The sequence below is a fragment of the Aythya marila genome (genome assembly GCF_965140915.1).
Source record: "Aythya marila genome assembly, chromosome: 9".
NCBI lineage: Eukaryota > Metazoa > Chordata > Aves > Anseriformes > Anatidae > Aythya > Aythya marila.
This window is the reverse complement of record NC_139050.1, coordinates 19317676-19339114: the sequence shown is the minus strand read 5'-3', so window position 1 is coordinate 19339114 and position 21439 is coordinate 19317676. Positions and strand designations below refer to the sequence as shown.

At 45.2% G+C, this 21439-nt stretch overlaps 2 protein-coding genes across 4 annotated transcripts in view; one reads left to right on the top strand and one right to left on the bottom strand.

Annotated features, from left to right (window-relative positions):
- Window positions 1–575: 575 nt before the first annotated feature.
- On the bottom strand, window positions 576–14471 carry ZMAT3 (zinc finger matrin-type 3). 2 transcript variants are annotated; one of them, XR_014318148.1, is made up of 7 exons: window positions 14355–14471; window positions 10097–10422; window positions 8865–8984; window positions 7133–7299; window positions 6920–7020; window positions 893–5908; window positions 576–764 (listed from the first exon to the last, which is right to left on the bottom strand). XR_014318148.1 is itself a non-coding variant. In XM_082767658.1 (6 exons), the coding sequence occupies exons 2-6, from the start codon at window positions 10364–10366 to the stop codon at window positions 5697–5699; spliced, it is 870 nt and encodes a 289-aa protein (XP_082623784.1). In that variant the 5' UTR covers window positions 10367–10422; window positions 14355–14471; the 3' UTR covers window positions 779–5696. The 2 variants fall into 2 exon arrangements, 1 of the variants encoding a protein (XP_082623784.1); XM_082767658.1 differs by lacking the exon at window positions 576–764 and having other exon boundaries at window positions 779–5908.
- A 1272-nt stretch (window positions 14472–15743) lies between these two features.
- Window positions 15744–21439, top strand: part of PIK3CA (phosphatidylinositol-4,5-bisphosphate 3-kinase catalytic subunit alpha) — a 42563-nt gene continuing 36867 nt past the window's right edge. The window contains exon 1 of one of the 2 annotated variants that reach the window (XM_082767191.1): window positions 15744–15866. The gene's annotated coding sequence lies outside the window, so the exon portion shown is untranslated. Of the gene's footprint in view, window positions 15867–16006; window positions 16140–21439 lie in introns of those variants that run through there. The other variant, XM_082767193.1, reaches the window with a different exon arrangement.

The following is a 21439-nucleotide window of genomic DNA, read 5'->3' as shown; positions in this document are numbered from 1 at the left end:
GGTGCCACTACTGGCTGCAGTGGCCCGGTCCCATGAATAACAAAGGACACAGGAGTGCAGGTACTTGTCCCTGTTCAGACGGTGGCATCTACACTCAGAGCTGTGCTGCAGCAGCCATCTATACCCTGAGGCACTGTCCTTGAGGCCAACAGCTCACTCTACCCACTGCATGGCTGCAGCTCTGAGGAAAAACAAGGTTCTTCTCTCATCTGAGAACAACCTAGCAGCCCCCAGATCTTCTCTGCTTTAAGGCTCCAGTTCAGGATGTCTTTCCTGTTTAGAAAGTCATTTGAGCTGCATAGGCACATGCTTTTCTAGAGCCCTCAAGTAATGAAAGTGGGGAAGAGCAATCTGGCAAAAAAAATGTGCAAATATAAGTATCAGGCTCAGCTTGTCCCCACATTTTAACAGTTAAGAGTTGCAAGTCCATGGTTCAGCCTGGGGCTGTTCCAGAGCTTGTGATGTCTACTCTAGGGGAAAGCACAGCATGAAAAAGATCCTTCCCGTACCTAAGGGTTCCCACCGCAACCCTCCTGAAACCAACACAGCTCAGGGGGAGACCTCAGCCCTCAGCAGGCTTTCAGTAACAGTTGCAGGTACCCTGGCCCCCCTGCAGAGTAACAGCTCCTGCAGAAGGCTGTATTCCTTTATCAGTGTATTAAAACATATTACTCACGTAGTTCCATCTCAATGCTAGGCTGAAATCAATTCAGTCATGCATCGTCCAGCCATATCACAAGCAGCAGCAAAACCAAACACTAAGGCTGTACAATGATAAGAGCAAGATGATTTATTATATATTGAAGAAAAAAAAAAAATCAGTTTCATCAACTATTCCCTCAGGGGGATCAGTACAACATAAACAAAAGAAGGACAAATGTACAAAACCAACCTGACAAGGCAGCTCTAGATGAAACACGTTCAAAGCACTTGCAAATGATGTTGCTGGACAGATGCAGAAGGAAATTAAGTCATTCCTCCCCTGAAAAATACAGACTGAAAACCGATTTATTTTAAAAAATTAAAAATAAAAATCCACAGTCCTGCCTGTATCTGCAGATACTTTAGATAAAAAGATTTTAATTGCGATACTTTTTTAAAGGAGAGATTCCCCAAACTACTGTTGGACCACATTTATTTGCAAGTGGATTTTATTTTCACTTCCAACTTCATGCAAATAGTAAAGAAACTGGCCCAGCTCAAAACAGGAGCTTAGCCACTAACTTCAAAGAAACCTGGTCCGTTCTTTTTCTTTGTCTGTTACAAACCCTGACATTTGGTTTTCCATAATTGGCAACAGATGTCCTTCCCATCCAGAGCACCCTTGTATGCATGGTTGTAAAATTAAAAAAAAAAAAAAAAAAGCACATGAGAAAACATCAGCAGTATGAAATTCCTGAAGGGTTTCATGGCTTGCTCCTAGTCGGCTAAAGTCAATGTACTTCAAACTATTTTAGATGGAGCAGGACCAAATCCTTACAGAACAAGATACACATTCCTCAAAAAAAGCATAACCTTAAGAGTTTTGTAACCCAAACACAGAAGTAAAAGACACAGATTTCAGCAATGTATTTTCCCTGGCCCTAGCCAACATAATATATTTAGCTAGGGTATTTCATTTACTCCATTGGTTACAGCAAGAACATTACTGAAGTAATGTAGCAAAAGGACTTCATGCATTAGTAAGCCAAAATAGGAACCTGTGCCATGGCGATAGCTTTCCCTTCTAATGCCCTATAATGAGCACCTAGAAAAGGAAAAAAGACAAGAAGCCTTATAGAAAAAAATGCGTTTTGTTACACTGATGACCATTGTAAGCAACTCCACAGAAGTTTTCAGGGTTCTTCTTGATGTATACCAAAAAAAGCAAAAAGTCAAAATTAGAGCAACGTTAGGCAAGATTCTACCACGTTTTCCCATTAGTGCAGAATGCGAAATGACAGCTAATGCAGCTAATGCTTAGTACAAACAAAATAGTATCATCTTCGTACTTCTCACAAATACATGGATTCCACAGTTTACTTCCTTGCCATAAAAGAAATGCTTAAATGTAGTACAAACTTCATGTGTCTCTAAAAATATCATCCCAAGTTACCAAAGGAACCACTGGAGGGAAGGAAAAAAAAAAAAAACAAAAACCACAAACTTCAAATGGACATTTAAGAGCTGCGTGGAAATTCCAAATTTGTTTGGCATGAAAAGAAACAAAGAAAATCTGTAGGTTGCGTTGGTTTTTTTGTTTGTGTTTTTTTTTTTTTTTTGGGGGGGGGCAAGGCTTTTGCATCAAGGGAAAGAAAAAAATACATAACGTGGGAAGAAAAACATTTTCACAAATACAATAAATATCATTTCTGATCCAAAAGCAAAGTGCGATGTAGAGTTTTCTATTTAAACAAAAACAACCTACATAATAATGCCTTAAATATCAACAAGTCAATTAGTGGTCAGCGCAGTAAAATAAATATCAACACATTGATTTATATTTTGTTTCTAGCAGCAAAGGTCATTAACCTACTGGCCAATGTGACAGTTCACAGAAGTCCTATTTCTTGAGCTTGGTACTTTGACTAACTTGAGAAAAAGACTGAGTCTGGAAAACGGTACTACAGCTGTATGTTATTCTCCCCGTCCCACCTATGACTAATAGGATTTTGCCAGGACATGTTTTCAATATGCCTTCTGACTGCTGATTTGGAGAACAGCTTTCATGCAAAAAAATAAAATCAGGATCCACCCTGCTTCTCATGCTGAAAAGTATGAGTTTGGATTGGCTCGAACCCTACAGATATTAGTGGGGTGAGGTGTTTTCTCTTTGTAGTCAACAATTTTCTGTGCTGGAGGGAGAGTGGGAAGAACACAAACCATTAAGCAATGCTGGAAAGGGAGAGGCAAGCTTTGGTCACTCGCAGAGAAGGGCCACAACAGAGGGCTGGGGCAAGGCAATTAATCCCCAGCTGCTTTCCTCCTGCCTAGCAAACCCGTCCTCCTGCCGCTGGAATCTCACCGCCTGCTTTACGCCTGCTACACCACCCGCCGCTTTGAAATTCTCAGGATGACGACACTCACTGCTTGTTTTCCTGTGAAAAACCAAACCAGCTAGGTGTCTGTTCAGGGGAGACTCGAGCCATTCCTCAAAACCAGACTCCCTTGCAGGGGAGCAGCCAGCAAGAACAGCCACCCGCATCCCACGCGCTGCCTCCCGAATGTGGAAAAATACCACGCTTTCATTTACAGCAAGAGGGACATTTAACCACAACGCAGGGACCACGCTGGTCAAACACACTTGTGGTACGGCTCACCCAGCTCCTTCTGTCCCTTCGCAGCGGTGTCAGACTAGGAAAAAGACAGAACACAAAGAGAAAACCAGACCTTTGACTGCAAAGGATGAGGGGTAAAGGCTGACAGGAGACTTCTGCAAGGGGAATGGTCTTCAAGGTTGCAAAGAAGGTGAGCCGGGGGCAGGACAGCACAGGAGAAACAGACTTAGAGGCTGTGAAAACTGCCCAGTGAGTACTTTTCTACCTGGACACCCGTTTTTCTTCCTACCTTCTAATGTGCTCCGGTGCACAAAGCCCACAAAACTGGGCTTTGCACAGCGGAGGGGAGGGAATCCCATGCAAAAGGATGTCCATTGCCCTGCCCATATTCATGAGGCACTAATCAGCCTGGAACGATGCAGAGGGTTGCTTTTTTTCTTCTTCTTCTTTTTGCAAGAACTCACCCTGCAATTTAGGATTTCCTGGGATTTAGGAAGGCTGTGTTAAAGTTGCATGGATAGCTCACGCTCAGGTAGGTAGAGAGAACAATACACAGCTTCTGAGGAGCAGCCTTCTCTTTTGAGCAGCCAAGTGAGACAAGCCCTTCTGAAGTGGACTAGAAAGATTACCAAAAACTATCTGGATTTTTTGTTTGTTGAGTCATTTTTCATTTTTTAAGGCAAGCAGAAGATCCTCCTGGAATGCAAGAAGCAGGATCAGAATGGCAAAAACAGGTGGGGGGGGAGAATGGGGAAAAGGGGCAGGGTTACCTTCAACATCATGCACTAGGTACAATTTATCCCTAGTAAAATGCTACTGAAACCAATGGAGCTGCACCTAATTCAATCTGCCTAAAGAGGAGCGAGAGTCAAGGCATGATGCTTCCTCTACTCCCTCCCTGTACCTGCCACTGAAGTCGATGAAGCTATACTGGTGTACAGCTATAGCAGCACAGTGGGAATCAGGTCCAGGAGAGGTTAGCTACATGCTACACTTGCCACTGGAGCCAATGCTATAGAAAAACTGTGAACTGGATTCCAGTCACAGCTTCACAGCTACCTAAATGGAGTAGAAAAATGTCAGCCCTACTTCTGTTCTTTGTCTCCTTTCCACTTCCATTGAGGAACACCAAAACAGACACACCCTTTGTTGACATTTAAAAAGTTAACAAGTTTCATGAATACTTCTGCATGGCCAAAAAGCTTTTACTTAACCAATCATTACCCCTGACATTTACATCCTACCTAACTTTGGATTTTTATGGTCCCTAAAACAGTGAAGTTCACATCAAGGAATGGAATCAAAACCCAGTTTGAGATGGGAAAAGAAAGAGGGGAAAAAGTTTATCCAATATTGGTAGCCCTAGTTCAAAGGAACATTTAACCTCTCCTCTTTAACACCTAGTGGGCTTTGTCGAGGGAATGGCATGGAAGTGGGACACACTGACTTCTGCTTCCCAGGGTCCTGGCAGCCCTGCTCTCCCTAGGAATAGAGCTGTGCACCAAACACTAACACTCGCTCTCTTCTACATCACTATGCAAAGAAATTACAGCCAACAGCTCCTTGCAACCTATCCCTAACCCTACCCTGGCTAACGTGGAATCAGTGCACAGCACATTTCACCTGAGCAGGTTTGCTTTTCAATTCACTGCATTTAGCCACTGAAACCCCCACAGGCTCTCTTCAGGGAGATGAGCTACACCCATGGTGCGTTAAGATACCCAGCCAACAATGCCAAAATCCATTTTCATTGTTAACTGTTTGGTAGAAGAGCATTTCTGGATGTGGCTGATCAGCTGGCATCTACTGTCAGATCTTCAGAATGAAATCTGCATCACAGAGAAATGGGTAAGAGGCAAGACCCTCCGAAGTGGAGAGGTGTGCGTAGCCTTTTTACAGGCATGTGGAAAGAACTTACTGCAGGCTGCAATGAGGGCCACAAGCAGCAATTTGTGGACAAGTACACCCCTAGCTTGGACATTCACAGGCCCCATTCCTACCCCTCTTTCACAAGCTGCCCAGAGATTCACTCTGCTGTAGGGAGACATTCGGGAGCACTGCTCTGCGGCACACAAAGAGGGGAGCGGGCTTTGCACATGGTTCACCTGTGAGGTGGAACCACAGAAGTTCCCAGCACTTCTTGGTCTTTGCATATTCATGCAGAAGGCTGGGGAGACATCAAAGTCCCCCCAGCCACTCAACACAACGAAGAGCCTTAGATAACTAGCAAACAAACATCAAAAACACTTCATGTCCTGCACAGCGTCATCCTGCCAACTATGATAGAAAAAAAATCTAACCATACCATTAAGTTTGCAGGTGTTACACGTATAGCTCGAGAGCATGCTCCTATCAAATGGAGCACAAAGCAGGGCATGTGGCAAACAGCAGGCGAGAGACAAGCTGCTCTATTTGCAAACTACTACCGAGGGCGGCGCGTCATTGTACATAGCCTAGGTTCTCCATTTCATTTCTGTACCGCTGTTCGGACACCTTGCTTTTATGCTGTTTGCTTTCTAAGTGCTGCCTGAACTCCATCTCCTCGCTGGCCCCGGCATTGCACATGGAGCAGTAGAACTGGCCGCTGGGGGTGACACACATGGCCAAATCCCGAGGGATCCTCTGCCGTGAGCGGGGATTGAAGTAGGGACCTGAGGAAACAACACAAACGCTTACATGTATTTACCTATAAAAAGAAAAACTTGACACCCCTCACTGACAACTTCCAAGTCCAACAAATATTTAAAAAGCAGCCAAAGATCAGCTTCTTTAACTGATTCGAGTGAATTCATTTTTTCCATGACTTCTCCAATGAGATCCAGATTTACAGGGAGTGCAGCACACAGGGCAGCAGTACTCGCAGGTATTTTCCGAAGTGGGAGAGTGGACCTAGTGCCCCAGTTTTATTAAGAATCAATAGGGTCTTACAATATTAGGAGTCTAACCATTTAAGTAATGAGCCAATTATTTTTTTTAAAACCATCCAATTCCAGAATAGAGCAGTCTTTTGATTAGAATAAGCCGCCTATCTCAGTTTAAAATTATCACAAAATGATTTTTAATAGAATTTTAAGACATACCTTTTTCCAAATGGCAGTGGTTAGAATGACAAGATAAAACCATGCTTCACCACGAAGCAGGGTTTCAGCTAATGTGCTCATAACATAAAATGAAAAAGAGAAAGAGATGCTGGGCTGGACACTATAAAACATGCTTTAAATTACAGTAAAGAGGCAAAGTTAGTAGCTAACACTTGAGGATGGGCTCTAGGAACAGATGCTCTTGGAGGGAGGCTAATGTGCTCTCTCCTTTGGGACAGAGGAGCACACCTACGGGTTGATGTGCTACAGGAGGAGTCAAAGCATCTGGCCACTGGCCAAGAAAATAAAGCAGGAAAATCGTCTCTGCTCAGAGTAGCCTTACAGATGGGCAGATGGTAAATTAAGTTACAAACTGAGAAACCAAACTACCAAGCGGGCTGATAAAACAAAGTGACTTTAGCAGCTGGGAAGATAGATACAGACAGGAAGGATCAGAGCTAGAACCAGCTCCTTTCACAACCTGTCTCTGCTAGACCAGAGCTCAGAAACAGAAGACAAACTGCTTAGTATTAGCATTATAATTCCAACTATAGACTAAAACAGATGCAAGCTCCCGATTACCTGTGTTGTTTTGAACTGTATACATATTTCTTCTGTTCTGCATCATCTTATATTCATTCCCTTCTTTCCTCGTCCTCCGTTTGCCTAGTTCCGATGCATCCCTGGAGATTAAACAAATATGAACAGCTGCGATTCAGAGTTTTCCGAGTAAAACGACTGCCAGAGACACTGCCACATGCTTTCAGCCTGAGCGTGAAGTTGAACAATACCTACGAGAACGAATTATTCTGTGCTTCTGCAAGACGCAGCCGTTTGGCATGATTTTTCCCTTGGTAGTGAGCCTGCGCCACAGCCGGAGAACTAAACGAGGCATCACAAAGCTTGCAGTAATCGTTCTCTGTGGCCAAGATCACTCGGCCACCTGGTTTACTGGATCCCATCTAGCAGCAAAGGGAGAGACAGCATGTGAAATACAAGAAGGTTAAATCTCAGAAAGCCTTGAATCCCAGGGACTGAGACCAGTAGCGTGTTTGTCAGAGCGCTGGAGTTAGACCGTATGGATGAGGACATTCTCAGTGCTCCCCAAACTGTTCTTACAACGACAACTTAGTTTTCTCTGCCTCAGCCTTCCAGAGAATTTGCAAATCCCCTGAGATATACACAGTTAATAGTGACTTTCCTATAGAGGAAGGCTCACACTCACAGAAATGTAATGGTGCTCCCCTCTCATGTTTCCTGCATACCCTATCTCTGCACAGTTCCCTGACCACGCCAGGAGACAGGCAATAGCTGAGTTGCCAGACCTGTGAACCTTACCCTTCAGGTATGAAGATACCTGGGCCAGGATTTCCGAGGAAGGACCCAGCTGTTTGATTGGTACCCTGCCCTTCCAGGCAGCCAGGCACGCTGACTAGGGCAGCAACCAGGTCTCCTCAGTGTGTGTGTGTGTGTGTGTGTCATCCAGACAAAAGCGCTCTGCAAACAGCGCAGCAGCAGTGATTCACACAGCCCTGTCACTGCAGCACTTGCCAAGTCCAGTTGCTTTTGAAACTGCAAGCTTACAGACACACACACACACACAGTTCTGACTCATAAGTTACAACATGAATCCTCATACGGCCCCAAAGCCGCCTTTTTATTGCCACGGACCATTCTCTCCAGTGCAAGAAGCATCAGACACCCTAGCGGGTGCCTCACCCACATCCCACTACCTAGGACAGGACCCAAAGCCTTCTCCAGACCTTGATTCAGTTCCCTGAGCCGCAGTCATTTTACACAGGACTGAGTCTCCCTCTGGCGGCTCCAACAGCACATGTAGCAACCTGCCACTTACTGCAAATGTTTTTCTCTTTTGTACAGACCACAGAGACAAATGTTTTTGGGGGTGTGAGGCACAGCTTTGATCCCTGCAGCCCAGCTGAGATTCTCTGCACATACATGTGCAAGAGACAGGTTAGCTGCTACACCCCACAGCAACCAGAAGTGATAAACTCTACAAGCAAAAGTAAAAATCATCTCTTTTGCTTCTAATGTGCCTGAGATCGAATGAATCTGGATCACAGAGAGACCCATCCATCCACTCACCCTACACACAGGAATAACCACTGCAAAAGGAGCAACAAAAGAGGAATTAGACAACAGCCCTGGGCAATGGGTGCAGGAGCACCTAACACTTTTTCCATGTTTGCTTCACTCACGCAAGGAGGGATGATTGTGCAGGGCGGATGCCACACCCTCACGTCCAAGTGCTGCTCTGAAAAAGCTGCCTTACACCTGCTTTTAAACAACTTCAGTCAGCAGCACGTCAAACTTCCATAGCCAATATCTTCCTCTTCAGAGGAAAGCAAACAGCTCACAACAAGCCACCTCCACTTTCCTGTGCCATCAAGAGGAAAATTCTTTCCCAACTCTTGCATTAATCCTCCAGGTGTCAGATCTACTTATCCTTATTGGGAGTTAGGTCAGAAGCAAGCAGCATGATCTCAGTCACCTTCCCATGCCTTACCTGAGCTGGAAGGGAGACAACCTGAGGCGGGGCAGGCTCAACCGCATTACTCATCCTGGCAGGTGCCGGACAGCTATTGGCAGCATAGTAATTTCGGAGTTTCTTACTATGGTTTTTACCCTGGAAAGAGAACTAAAATTAATCACTGTCCCAATAATAGAATCTTACACTGAAAGCAAGCAGAGCCAGAGACAGAAAGGAAAAAGTGTCCATGAAGATGGCACCTCAGGTAAAGGAGCTGTCACTTGGAAAACAGCAGCTCTGATCTTAGGATATGCTGGCATCCTTCCCTTTTCTCCAAAATGCTCATCAGCTCGCACTTTAGACCTAATTTTCAACCAATTTTCTGAAAACTGTAAGGTTACAATTAGTTCATCAGTCTGCTTCCATTTCACCTAAAATCAGTATCTTGTATTTTAGACATGAAATGTTAACTGCTTTACATAGCTTTCTTGATAAGCCTGAACACATACACACACATTTCTTTTCATGAGATTTCAAGCATGATTTCAAACATGGGACTGAATTTCTAAAAAAAAAAAAAAAAAAAACTCTGCTTCACATTTTATTTTCTCTTGAAAAAATATATGTTGTAGCTCTTTCTGGTGTTTTGAAAACTTGAGAGAGGTATATGGGAGTATGTATATGTATTTTGGATATATAGTAAGGCATGTGTATAAACACAAGTTGCACCTTTTTAAATATAATTTTTGTCCCCTCATGACAGAAATACTGCAGAAATCAGATGTAAAATTGTAACACTAATTCAACCTACCCGTTCAATGTCTGGACAGCACTTTTTCAGGGCCAACAAAAAGCCTGATGTCTGGGCCTGCTGTCCTGAGCATACAGACAAACACTCTCTTGTATTTGCTGGTAAAGAAAGTTACTGTCTCCACATCTCACACAAATACACAAGGCAGACAGATTACTAGTAGAAGGGAGCGATGTAAGACCACAATATATTCAATGCCAGCAAAGAAACATATACAAACGGTCCCTAACCTATTTCAGATGAATCAATCAGAAGAGGTAGCTTCAGATTAGTTAACTCAAACGAAGCTGCTAGTGTGCAGCCACCTCAATACAGTGCTTAAAACCCACTGGAGCAGCTGAATTATTCCTCAATCTTTAGCCCACGCTGAGCTCCGTGCTACAGCAGCGCTACCGGCAGCGCACACACTCACACAGGCACGGCTACACGCGAGCTGTGCCCCCGCTGCTCTGCTTACCTGGTAATGAGCCTGGGCTTGTTGTGCTGAATTCAGCGTGACATTGCAAAGCTTACAGCACAGAGGCTTACATAGTTCCTCCAGCATAGGGTCCTGCTCCACCGCCTTTGCAAGCTCTTCGTCTTGAGCGTGGTGAAGGGAAGGCCCCAGTCCGAGAGGTTTGGGTGGGGACAGCGGTGAGGTGGCTCTGGGCCTTGTAGCCACTGACATAGGAAGAGATGGAGGCTTCTCAGGATGAGGAAGAAGTCCTGCTTGCTGTAAAAGAATCATTGGCCAGGAAGACTGTGGGCATGCTACGTCTGAAGGATGAGGAGTCCTCTTCAGACCTAGACCAGAGAAACACAACTGCTGAAGCACATCGTACTAACAGGAACAGTGACAACCCAGGGGACGCCTACTGTAACTTCCCTGCCTCTCCTTTATGCCTTTTCACAATGCCAAGCAGCCATAAAGGCAACTTGTATCACTCACGGGAGCAGCAACATCCCACATAACCAGGGCAAGATTAAAAAATGACGAATACAAGAAGTGGACTGAAGCCTGAAATATAGCTGTTAGTACCCCGTGGCACCTTTCTGGAGGTGTGAAGATTCCTAAGAGCTCACAGTACCTGCCCCAGAGCCAAACCCTGCCCCAGCATGCCCACCCCACTGCTCTATGACTGCTAGGAGATGCGACCTCCAACACGTTCAGCACATAGAGCTGAGGTAACAGAAGGATACAACTGCTAGCAGAGGGATACAACCATCAGCCACGTCCTTTTCTGACAGCCTAAGGAGAAGCTTACACTCTAAGGCCTAAACAAATATTAAAATTTATTACCACTACTTGATAACTTAAAAAGAAAATACAAGTATTTCAAAGATTTATTTTATACAGACAGATATAGAATATACCTACACACAGAATACATCCCCCAAATACTCACAAAGACCTTCCTGAGCAAAAATATTCTAAAGTTAATTTTTCTCATGTAAGTCAACCAAAAGCAGAGGAGTACTAAGTGACTTGAGAACACCTTGCTGTACCCAGCCATCCCCCAATGGTTCTCTTCCCAGCTCTTCCGTGGTCTTGTTGAATGACCTTGAGCTATTTCTCTGCATTTCCTTTACTAACTACAACCTATGCAACATTTAAAGCTGTATTTTCTTCTGCAAGAATGGAGAGCTTATCCCATATTAACCTTTATTCAATTATTTCTCAGTTAATTCAAGTTCTTAGAACTAGCCCTACATTTCCAACAAGGGGTTCTCAGAGGCTAATTTAATTAAAGTTTATAAATCACATCTAAAGCCCGGGATGAACATTCCCAGAATAATGTGGAGCAGTGATACTATAAATCAAGGCACAGCTACTTCTGTTAATGTCTTATTAGCTTCTTATCGTAACAAATCCCGTTCACTGTTACACTGGGGTAGCAAAAAGCATTATCTTGGGTCTCTGCAGATCACTTCCAGCTAAGATTGCATTGGTAGCAATCATGTTTACGCTGTGGGCTTTGTTTAAGCGAATAGTTAGCCACATCTATATTTTAAAATTAAGAGGCTTCTGTAAAATTACAGGAAAGATAGATGATATGCCACCTAGGAACTTTGATCCTGAGTCACTTTTGAGAAAATAATTTGACTTCAAGGGCATTTAGGAACCTGGAGAAGCAGATAGCATTTATCTAGGATAACTTCTGGGATTTTCAATCTGCTAAAATTAGCAGGAGATAAATACCTTGCTACATTCAAGCTCTGGAAAATCCTAGTTGATGACTGCATTTTTAAATACTCTATCACCTTTGAAAGTCTGGCTCCAGAGAGGTCTATATACTATTAGGGAAAAAAATAATCAGTAGAACTAAAACACTCAAGTGACAAAAGCATTTCTGAAATCTTTACCTCTAAAACCAGATTTTTAAATAACACAAGATTGGAGAAAGTTCCATTACTATTAGCAACTAAAGGTAAGAAAAAGTAAAAACATGAACCAAAAGGTGACCATAAAAACAAAATCAAAAACAAGTTTACGACAACTAATTGAAACATGATAAAACAAAATCCATCATGAAGAAGAAAGAGGAAACACAGGAACAGCCTGGTGTAAATCACTCATCAGCAGCATAAATTCTGTACTGTCACCTAACTTCTCTCTGACTTTCAGCATAGGTTTTCCTGGCTAAACAGAATTATGGAAAAAGATGTTGCTGTCTTTAGTTTCCTCAACTAGTACTCTGTCCAATCAATTTCACTGGGGCTATTGATGGAATTAGTTCATATTGTAGATGGTTAAATGGATCATACCACAGGTCTATCAAGGCATCTTACATCAGCTATGCAAGCAGCCAAGCAATACCATCAGAGTCCTGCTTCAATACCATAGTGGGCCTCTTCCTTAAAAAGAGAGTAAATTATAGCTAAATACTTCAGAGAAGAATATAAAGTGATCTACACTAAATGGCAATTGGAATCCATCTGCTTAATTATGCATGAGTGCCTGCTGCATCCTCCATACGTATCTGGCATGGATGACATTTGTCAGGCACAAGATAGGACACTGCTATAGGATATGCATCCACAGGGGAAAAGATGGAACGCAATACTCTTTAAAAAAATCTTTATTTATAAGGCCATTTATTGTTTCTCAAAGTAAACAGTAGTCTGAAGATAAAATTAAGCCTGCATGAGCAATTTTAGAATTAGAACTTCTTGACTTTGCATATGCAACTCTGATGTTCTTCTCACGGCGATCTTCCATCATTGAAACTGCTCAGATTACGTTCACTTCTTTTGTCTGGATATTATTTAAAGGGGGAAAAAAAAAGGGCATTTAAATTCTACTTATTTATATGTCCCTTTAACACATCACCGCTGGTCACTACGGATACCTGTGCAGAAGTTAACAGGAACACTTTGACTCCTCCTTTCCATTCGCATGAAAAGCTGCAAAATTTTTACCCTTACAGAAGAGCAAACGATCAATGAACCTCCCCCGTGAAAGAGTTGTGCACATAACACTGCAGCCCCAGGGAGGGTAAGGACCTGCAGCTCTGCAGGCTGAGCTCGGGAGGCATTCTGCCTCACCACAGCATCTCTTCCATCACAGCCATGCCTCCTTGTGCACATTGCATGGCCGAGGACATAATTCCACCCTGTGCCAGTTGTACTCAGGTGGGTGTAAAGGACAGGTACGCCCCTCTCCTGCTCCTTCAGGTTGGGGCAGCCCAAGGACAGCACTGAAAGAGGAGACTCAGCCTCCTTGCCCTGAGTGCCACAGGGTGGTAGCACCTAGATCCTGCTGGTGGCACAGCTAACAGGGAGTGTGTCCCCAGCTGTCACCAACACGGGTCTGGGGAAGGAACTGATTTGGTCTGGATCTGAAATCTGGCAGGCACACACACTGTATGACCTTCCTTATCCATAGATGTAACTCACAAGACATCCACATGCAGAGCAGTGTTTCACTGGAATTAGTTTTAGAAAACTAGTTAGAAATTAAGAAAAACTGTAAGGTTGTTTTCTTCCAAGACAGGAAACGCTATCTCATAACACTGCTGCCACTTGATCTCTTTGCCAGAAAGTTTACCTTTGGCCACCTGCAGAATTTACCCTGAAAGATACAGTCATTTTACAGATTTGTGGAATATCCTGAGCTGGAAGGGACCCACAAGGGTCATGGACTCCAGCTCCTGGCTGCACGCAGGGCCACCCGAACATCACAGCCTGTGTCTGTGAATGCTCCTTGAACTCCAGCGGGCTCAGTGCCATGACCAGTGCCCGGGGGAGCCTTATAGTGCTGCAGGGATTGCATACAGTGCATTAAAGCCAATGCACACCACACACAGCTCTATGCTCATGCACAGGGCCTGCTGACCCTCTGCTGATGCCGATATGTACCGGGGCCCTAGGGCACTGCCATGCCCTAGCCCAGCAGGGTCTCCGAAGCCATGGTGCCGATGCTGGCATCCTAGCAGGCACCCCTGCAAAGCTGCACGCCTTGCAGTCTCGGTGGCAGATCCTAAGCCAAAATTAAAAAAAAAAAAAAAAAAAGCCTGCTATCCACCACCCTGACACAACCGCGAGCTGGGCACTACCGCACGGACACAGCGCCAGCAAACACCCCATAAAAATAAAACCAGCACAAAACGAAGGCAGCGAGCCCCAGAAACACCCGAACCGCCCCCAAACCCTGCGCTGAGCCCCCCCCCCACAACCCCCCCGTGCGGATCCGGGGCCCGGCGCGTCCCTCCCGGCCCCGCTCCCCCGGCACCTACCGCAGCCGGGCCCCGGCGCCCCAGATCCGCCCGCTCCGCACCGCCCCGCTCCGCGCCGCCCGCAGCCGCTGCCGCTCGCCCGAGGCCGCCGGGGCGCCGGGCACGGCCGGGCCCAGCTGCAGGAAGTGACCGCAGGCAGCCGGGGCGGGGACTGCGCATGGGCTGCGGCAGCGGCACCGCTCGGCACGGCTGGGCATGGTTTAGCACGGCTTGGTTCAGCACGGCTTGGTTTAGTTTAGCACGGCTTGGCTTAGCTCGCCCCCTCCCTATGCAGCCCTTCCTTGCCCTCCTCCCGGGGCTGGCATGGGCAGGAGCCGGCCGTGCAGCCCCCAGCCCCTCATGCTTAAGGTGTTGAAAAGTTGCCCCCGAGGTGTAGCAGCTGGGGCAGATCCCGGTCTGGAGGCCCCCACGGTGTTATCTCCGCTTCTTGTGGTCGCTGCTGCGTCTGCCAGCAGCCAGGCTCGCAGCTGAGCCTGTGTGTGTCCGTATAAACACCCGGGGGTGGCTGGTGGCAGCGGTTGCTGAAGTGTGTTATGCTGCCCTTCGAGCCACCAAGTGGCACAGACTGCCATTTTGGGGTACATTCGGCTTTTGTTGGTTTTCCTCCATTTCTGCCCAAGAGGAGACAGCAGGGAAGAGCTGAGAAGCCAGAGCTGCGGCCAAGGCTCCTGGCAGCCATCACCCAGCCCCTGGGGACCCCCAGCCGGCCGTGCTGCGTGTCACCGATGCCCTCACCATATTGGGATGGGTCCAGAGCCCCCCTATGCCACCGTTCCTGCTGTGGGGACATGTGTCAGCCCCACAGGGCGTGATCCCTCGGGATGTCCCACCGCAGCCCTCCCGCACTGTGTGGCGTTGGCTCTGGCTGAGCAGCCCAGCGCCGGGCAGAGACCCCGAAAAACCAAACACAATTTAAGCGACGCCGCCTTTAATTCCTATTTCCTGGGAGCACTCACTAGGTGCGTGTGCCCCCTTTCTAACAGTCAGAACCGCCCCGACTCCAGCAGCTCACGCAGCCTCTTTTACATTAACATTTTATTTTTCAATTTTACAAATTTCAACACTTTTTAGAGAAAACTTGAAGCATTCCTCACGCTGCCACTCGGGGCAGCCCGACAGCAGGCTGGAGACCTCCCCCCCCCCCGCTTCTTCAGCGCCCTTAGGGGCCTGCTTCTCCTCTCCGTGACGTCACGCGGCGTGGCGTGACGTCACTCCGCGTGACGTCACGCCGGGTGCCACCACACCTCTCCCCCCTCCCTCCCCTCCTTTCCCCAGCAGCGCAGGCGCCCTGCGGCCTCCCCCCCCCCTCCTCCGCCTGGCTCCCCCCCCCCCCCCTGCGGGCCGCGGTTCCCTTCCGGCGGGCGGCGCCTTCCCCGTCCGGGGTCAGGCCCCGCCGCCTTCCTGTTATTGCCCGGGCGGGAGGCGCGGGGCTGGGGCTGCCGCCGCCGCCGGGGGCCGTGGGGGCGCTGCCCGGCCCGGCCCGGCCCTGCCCGGCTCGGAAGCGGCCGTGAGGTGAGCGAGGGGCGGCGCGGGGCCGGGCCGCGGCCTCCCCCTGGGGGCTGCTGGCGGCCCGCTGAGGGGTGTGGGGGGGTTCCCCGGGGTGCCCGCCCGCTGCTTTCTCCTCAGGGCTGGGTCTGCCCCGCGGAGCTGGTTTGTTCGTGTCACAGCTGCGGTTCCTGGCGCTGCCCTGTGGGGTCTTTCCCTCTGCCGGGTGTTTGTGTGGAGGGCTTGGAGGATGCGGCTGAGCGGGGGGTGCGCTGTAAGCACGGCGTGCTCGGGATAAGGGTGAGTGAGGTGTGTGTTGGGGCTGTAAGCCTGCTTTAGTTTATCCTCCAGGGAGCCTGAAAGGAGGGGTAAGCTGGCTTCTGACTGGATTTCATTGCAATTCCATAGAGGAAATCTGCTTCTCAGCTCTGTTACCTCCTCGTACCCTTACGTCCCAGCTTTGAGCTTTAGCTCTTCTCACATTCATCGTGTGGCAGAAGTCAGCTTTCCCATCGCTGTCAGCATCAATCTGAACACCCCCCTGTTATTTTATAGAGATGTTCTTGGAGCGGTTGCTTCAGCTGTTTCTAAGCTACAGTTCTCCAGTGCCTTGTAATAATCAAAGTCCACCTCTTGTTGTGCATAAACAACAGGAGTTCCCAGGGATATTCCGGTGCTCGGGAAGGTGGGGTTTAATGTTTGTGTGCTGTGGGGATCTCAGTAGATAATCAGTTCTGAAATAAAGCCCCATGCGAACATAAAATTTAACAATAAATAACGTTTTTCTCCAACAATAACCATGGCAAGCTCTGCCAGAGCAGTTATTTGGAAGTGTATTTTAGAGGATGTCATTGTGTAGACAAACCCCACATTAGCCCAGCTCATAGTGTTTACAGGGGAATTTATGAAACCACAGAGCTCTGCCTGTGATCCATGAGGCGCTCTGCTTTTTCATTAAGACAATAAACACGACAGTTTCAGAGCTGCAGTTGGAGTTCTGCTCGAGCAGATGCCCTGCGCTTCAGAGGCGTTAACTTGATGCCAAACTTAGCAACCTGCAGACAACACTTCATGTTTTTCAAAGACTGCTTAAGCCTAGCCTACGAATCCGTGCCCAGATGTTTTTGCTGTTCTGCTCCTTCAATTACTCATTCTGTATTAATGGCAAAAATGTTTTGCTTCTTCTTACAGGTTATGTCCACTAGTTAGGGAACTGAGTGCGTGTGTGTGTGTGTGTTTTTCTGGAGCGTTCTTTGGAAAAGGTGGTGTAGCTGAGCTGTTTACAAAGCAGTTGTGCTTTATTGGAAGTCGTAAAGTAGCCCAGTGTTTGGTTAACTGTTTCTCTGTCAACCAGGCTGTTACTGCTTTCTGAAAGCGGGTGGGGAGCAGCGCTTCCAGGGTAGCTGTCCTAAAAAGTTGCTGGAAGTTTTGGATTAGGAATTCCTACAAGCAAGGGCTCTGCACTTAATGTCACAATGTCTCACAAAACCAACGAGATCATAAGAGGTTTCTAGTTACTGGGTGAAAATCATATATTTAAAAGGTGTTATTACGTGAAGAACAGACTTCTTTCTGAAAACAGCTGTTCCTCAGATTCAAGTACACACTGTGCTTGCTAATGGCTTGCTCGTGTGCAAGCCACTTTTGAAAAACCTTGATGATCATCACAGGTTTTAAGTCAGAGATTTATCTGTAAATAGTTAAACAACAAACTTAAGGCTGGCATTTAGTCTGCAGAAACAGCTTTGTTAATGAATAGATGTTTTATGTACAGAATCCTTGCCATAGATCTGTTATGCTGATACATCAGTTCCAAATCATACTAGAAACACCACCATCTCATAGGTGGGTATCGTGTGTGTGTATATGATACCCACACACCTGCTTGCTTCGTCTAGTTGAGTACATTAACTACAACCTATGTCAATTTTGACAAAGCGCATGAAAAATGTGCTTGGATGAAAGGAAGTGAAGATTTTTTTCTATTTAACTTTGATACAGGTGAGGAAACAGTTAAAACTAATTTTTTATGATATGTGACTGAAGCAGGAATAATACTTCAAAATTAGTCTTTCTAATTTAGTATTAAAGTAACATAAAAGTGAGTTTTGTCTCGTAACTTTCAGTTTTGTAATTACAGGAAAATGTCTGAGATCTAGTAAGTCTTCTAGTCAAAGACATATGGGTGTTTTGTGCATGTCCATGAGTTGGAGGGGGAACACTAGAGAGAGAATGTGTGTTTGTACTTCAGCAAACTGCAAAAAAAAAAAAAAAAAAAAAGCTTCATGCCTTGAAGTGAAAGATAAGGTAGGGATTGTTTTTTTCAGCCCTTCATGCATTGTGTTCCATCCATCTAGGAGTTTTGTCTCTTCCTTTTAAAAAGCCACAAGTCCAGTTGCTCCAAGTGACCATGCCTGTCTGAAACTGTAGCTAAGACTAGAAAAGGCATAAAAATATTTAAGCTAAAACGGGGTGGGAATTTTTACTGTTTAAGTTGAATGTGTCATGGTAAAGAATTGTTACAAGTTTGTCTTTGTAGTATCCTAATCCCAATGTGCACGGTGGAGAGAGAAAATAGATTTGTTTCTCTCAGTATTTATTTGGACGTCAAACATGTGAAGTGTTTTGAGTTCGTGGTTGGTTCAGATAGCTCCCAGAGGTCCTTTCCAGCTTGAATTAATCTGTAATTCTATTTCTGAATGGTTAATGGAGTGTTAAATGAACCAGAAATAACTCTGAATACTCTCTTTTTTTCCCCTGTAACACTGCTGTAGTTTTAACTTGAAAATATGTATTTATTATTTTTAAAAGGAGGGAGGCTCGGGGGGGAGTTAAACTGTTTTTAAAAGTTGCATTTTTTGTAAATTATGCAAGTAAACTGTGGGCAAACAGGAATGCTGCAGACTGAGTAGTGTCTGCAGTTCTGAATCTGCCCTCTGTCTGAGCAATGGCTTTGCAAACAGTGTGTCTGTTTTATATAGCATGCGTTTACACTTTGCTTCTTGGAAAGTATTTTCCTAGTTAATTCTGGATCAGATATTGTGAGAGGCAGTTGAAAAACCCTGTGCATTTCAAACAGGGAGTGTGAGGGACAGTGGAAATAATCACTTGTTCTCCATTAACAGCGTACTTTTTCTCAAAGCTGGTAACGCGGGGAATTAAAGCCCGTGGCAGGCATGATTGAGCAAGTGCACTCGCTGGGAATGTTTACGGTCTGCTTCTGAAAAGTTACGCCTGAGTACCTGAACTCTAGAAACAAGGCAATGAAGTTCAAAGAAACCAACTTACTTTTGCAAAATTGAAAGAGAGAGAATGATGGAGGCCTTCAGAAGCCTTCACCTCGCTGGCGTGCTTCGAGCTCAATGCAGCAGCAGAAGTAAATCAGCTCTGCTGCGGTCTGGCGTGAGAGCAGCTGGGTCAAGCGTAGAACTTCGGGTTCAATGTTCTCCTGGTTTGTGCCTCGTTGCTTTTTACCGGTAGCAGGTTAGGGATACCTCAGATCTTTTTATTTATTTATTTTTGGCCACCCTATAGGTTAATTTTCTTGAATTAATGTTCTTAACCTATATACTTGGATTTTTTTTTTTTTTTTGTAGGGAAACTGGTGGTTTTACTTATAGCTTCCAGTTAAAGAAATACTTGCAAGGGGAGCTTTTGAGGATTGTGAAATGCGAAGCGTGTTTGTCAGATACGGGAGGCTTACTGAATTGACTAAAATTTACTGTAAAGTTCTCTGAAATTGAGACAGCTGAGTCACATTATTGGCTGTACATTATGACCCTCTTCTAAGGCAAAGAAATGTGGAGAAACATCCCTTGTGTATTTTCTTTCTAAGTCGAAACAGAAAAGAAAGGAAAGGGAACTGGAAGTTTGCCTCCTAGATTGTACAGTATGTCAAAAGACTTATCTGTGGCTCAGACTGAACAGTTTTTTTCACACTAATTATTTATTTAAGGTGCAAGGCAGCCAGTCTTTTGCCAGTACTTAATGTGGCACTTAATTATGATGAATGCCTCTTCCAAGACTCCTCCTGACATCTTTTGATTCTTGCTGTTAACCTGGGTCATGGTCCCCTTCCAGAAGCATAGATTTTCTGCTGTGATTGCATTTGTTGTCTGGGAAATGTCTTAAACTCACTGCTAAACAGCTGATAGTCCTTGTGGTGGACATGACCTTTGTTTTTTTTCTTCCAATAGAGCAAAAGGTTATGCCTGGTTGCAACCTAATTCAGTCTTTAAGATATTAGCAGTCAATAAAGAAACCAGCAGTTCTTGAACATCCTGAAAATGCAAAAAGCCTTGAGCAGGACTGAAAAGAAAATACCAAAATTCAGAACTTCAGCTGAAACAAATCTGCCATAAGCAGAAATACCTCCCTGCTCTCTCATCTGAATATAATAGAACAAAATTTTCTGTACCTGGAGATTTTGGCATCTGACTTCCTAGAGAAGCGATGAGACTAATTTTTGGGAAGATGTAGGCAAGCTAAGCACTGACCATCTGGGCTTACAGGCACAAATAAAGTAACGCTGACCAGAGAGTGAAGGCTGTTTTTTTGTGCAAGCACAGTGGAGATTAACTCTTTTTCTCAGACTTCACAAATATGCTTTGTGTGGTGAGACGTGTTATTACCTAACTTTGGTACTTGTGCTGTTAAGTAACTTTTCGTTAAGGATGGAAAATAACGAAGTGATCCTTGACTACAGACATAGCTTTAAAATCAAGTTAATTCAGTTAACATGGGGAGAAGCTTCTGGATAGACTCCCTTTGGGAGACGGGAAGTAAATACTTCCATTCCAAATAATACTCTAAAATATGCATGTTGTGGTCATTAAACTGCTTAGATTATAAAACATACCACTTACTCTTCATTTTTGTATTTATGTTCCCAGCTCTGAGCAGAATAATCAGCAAATGCTACTGCTGGATTTTAGAAGTGGAGATGGAACTCGTAAATCTGAAAACTTCTGCTGGGCTTTGAAAAGTGTATGTGGATGCTGAGCATCCAGTTCTGCTTATCAGTGTATCAAGGCAGTCTCCATTGCTGGGAGGAAAGTAGTTAACAAATTGTATTTCATATTCTTGCAATTTCATGCTGTTACCTCTGAGATCTTTGGTTTTAATATTAAGTACTATAGAAGAGCACTTGTCCCAAGGAAACCTCTTCTGTCGAAGTGAAAGAGCTAATTCTTAAGCAACATCCAGGCCTGTGCCCGTGAGTGCCACTTCTAGTCTAGCAAGCTTGTTATGGGGATTTATAATAAATTATGTGTTCTGGTGTAAAATATGGGAAAGTACGTGAAATTGAGATGCTGTCTTTTAGAGGGTATACTTAAGAAGTTATGTGATTTTTTTTTTTGGATGCGTTTTTTATCTAAAATAACGTATTTAAAGTGGACTTTAACATCTTAATTCAGTAGGTGAAGCATAATTACTTTGCTTGTTAGTAAATCCTAATAAGCTGTCTTCCTCTCCAACTTGCTCTGAAATGGAGGAGAAAGCCCTGCTGTAGTTATCGCTGCTGAGCAGCGCTCCCTTGATCTTAGATAGCTCCGACTTGGAACGCTTTGACATGTAGAGGAAGATGGCATAACAACTAT

Excerpts from the sequence above, each read along its gene's own strand:
- ZMAT3 (XM_082767658.1), bottom strand. The coding sequence starts at position 10,366 with ATGATTCTTTTACAGCAAGCAGGACTTCTTCCTCATCCTGAGAAGCCT. Across the intron at positions 8,985-10,096 it reads AAGCCCAGGCTCATTACCAG|GGTAAAAACCATAGTAAGAA; the intron begins GTAAGCAGAGCA and ends TTCTCTTTCCAG. Across the intron at positions 7,300-8,864 it reads TTGTCTCCCTTCCAGCTCAG|ATGGGATCCAGTAAACCAGG; the intron begins GTAAGGCATGGG and ends CTTTGCTGCTAG.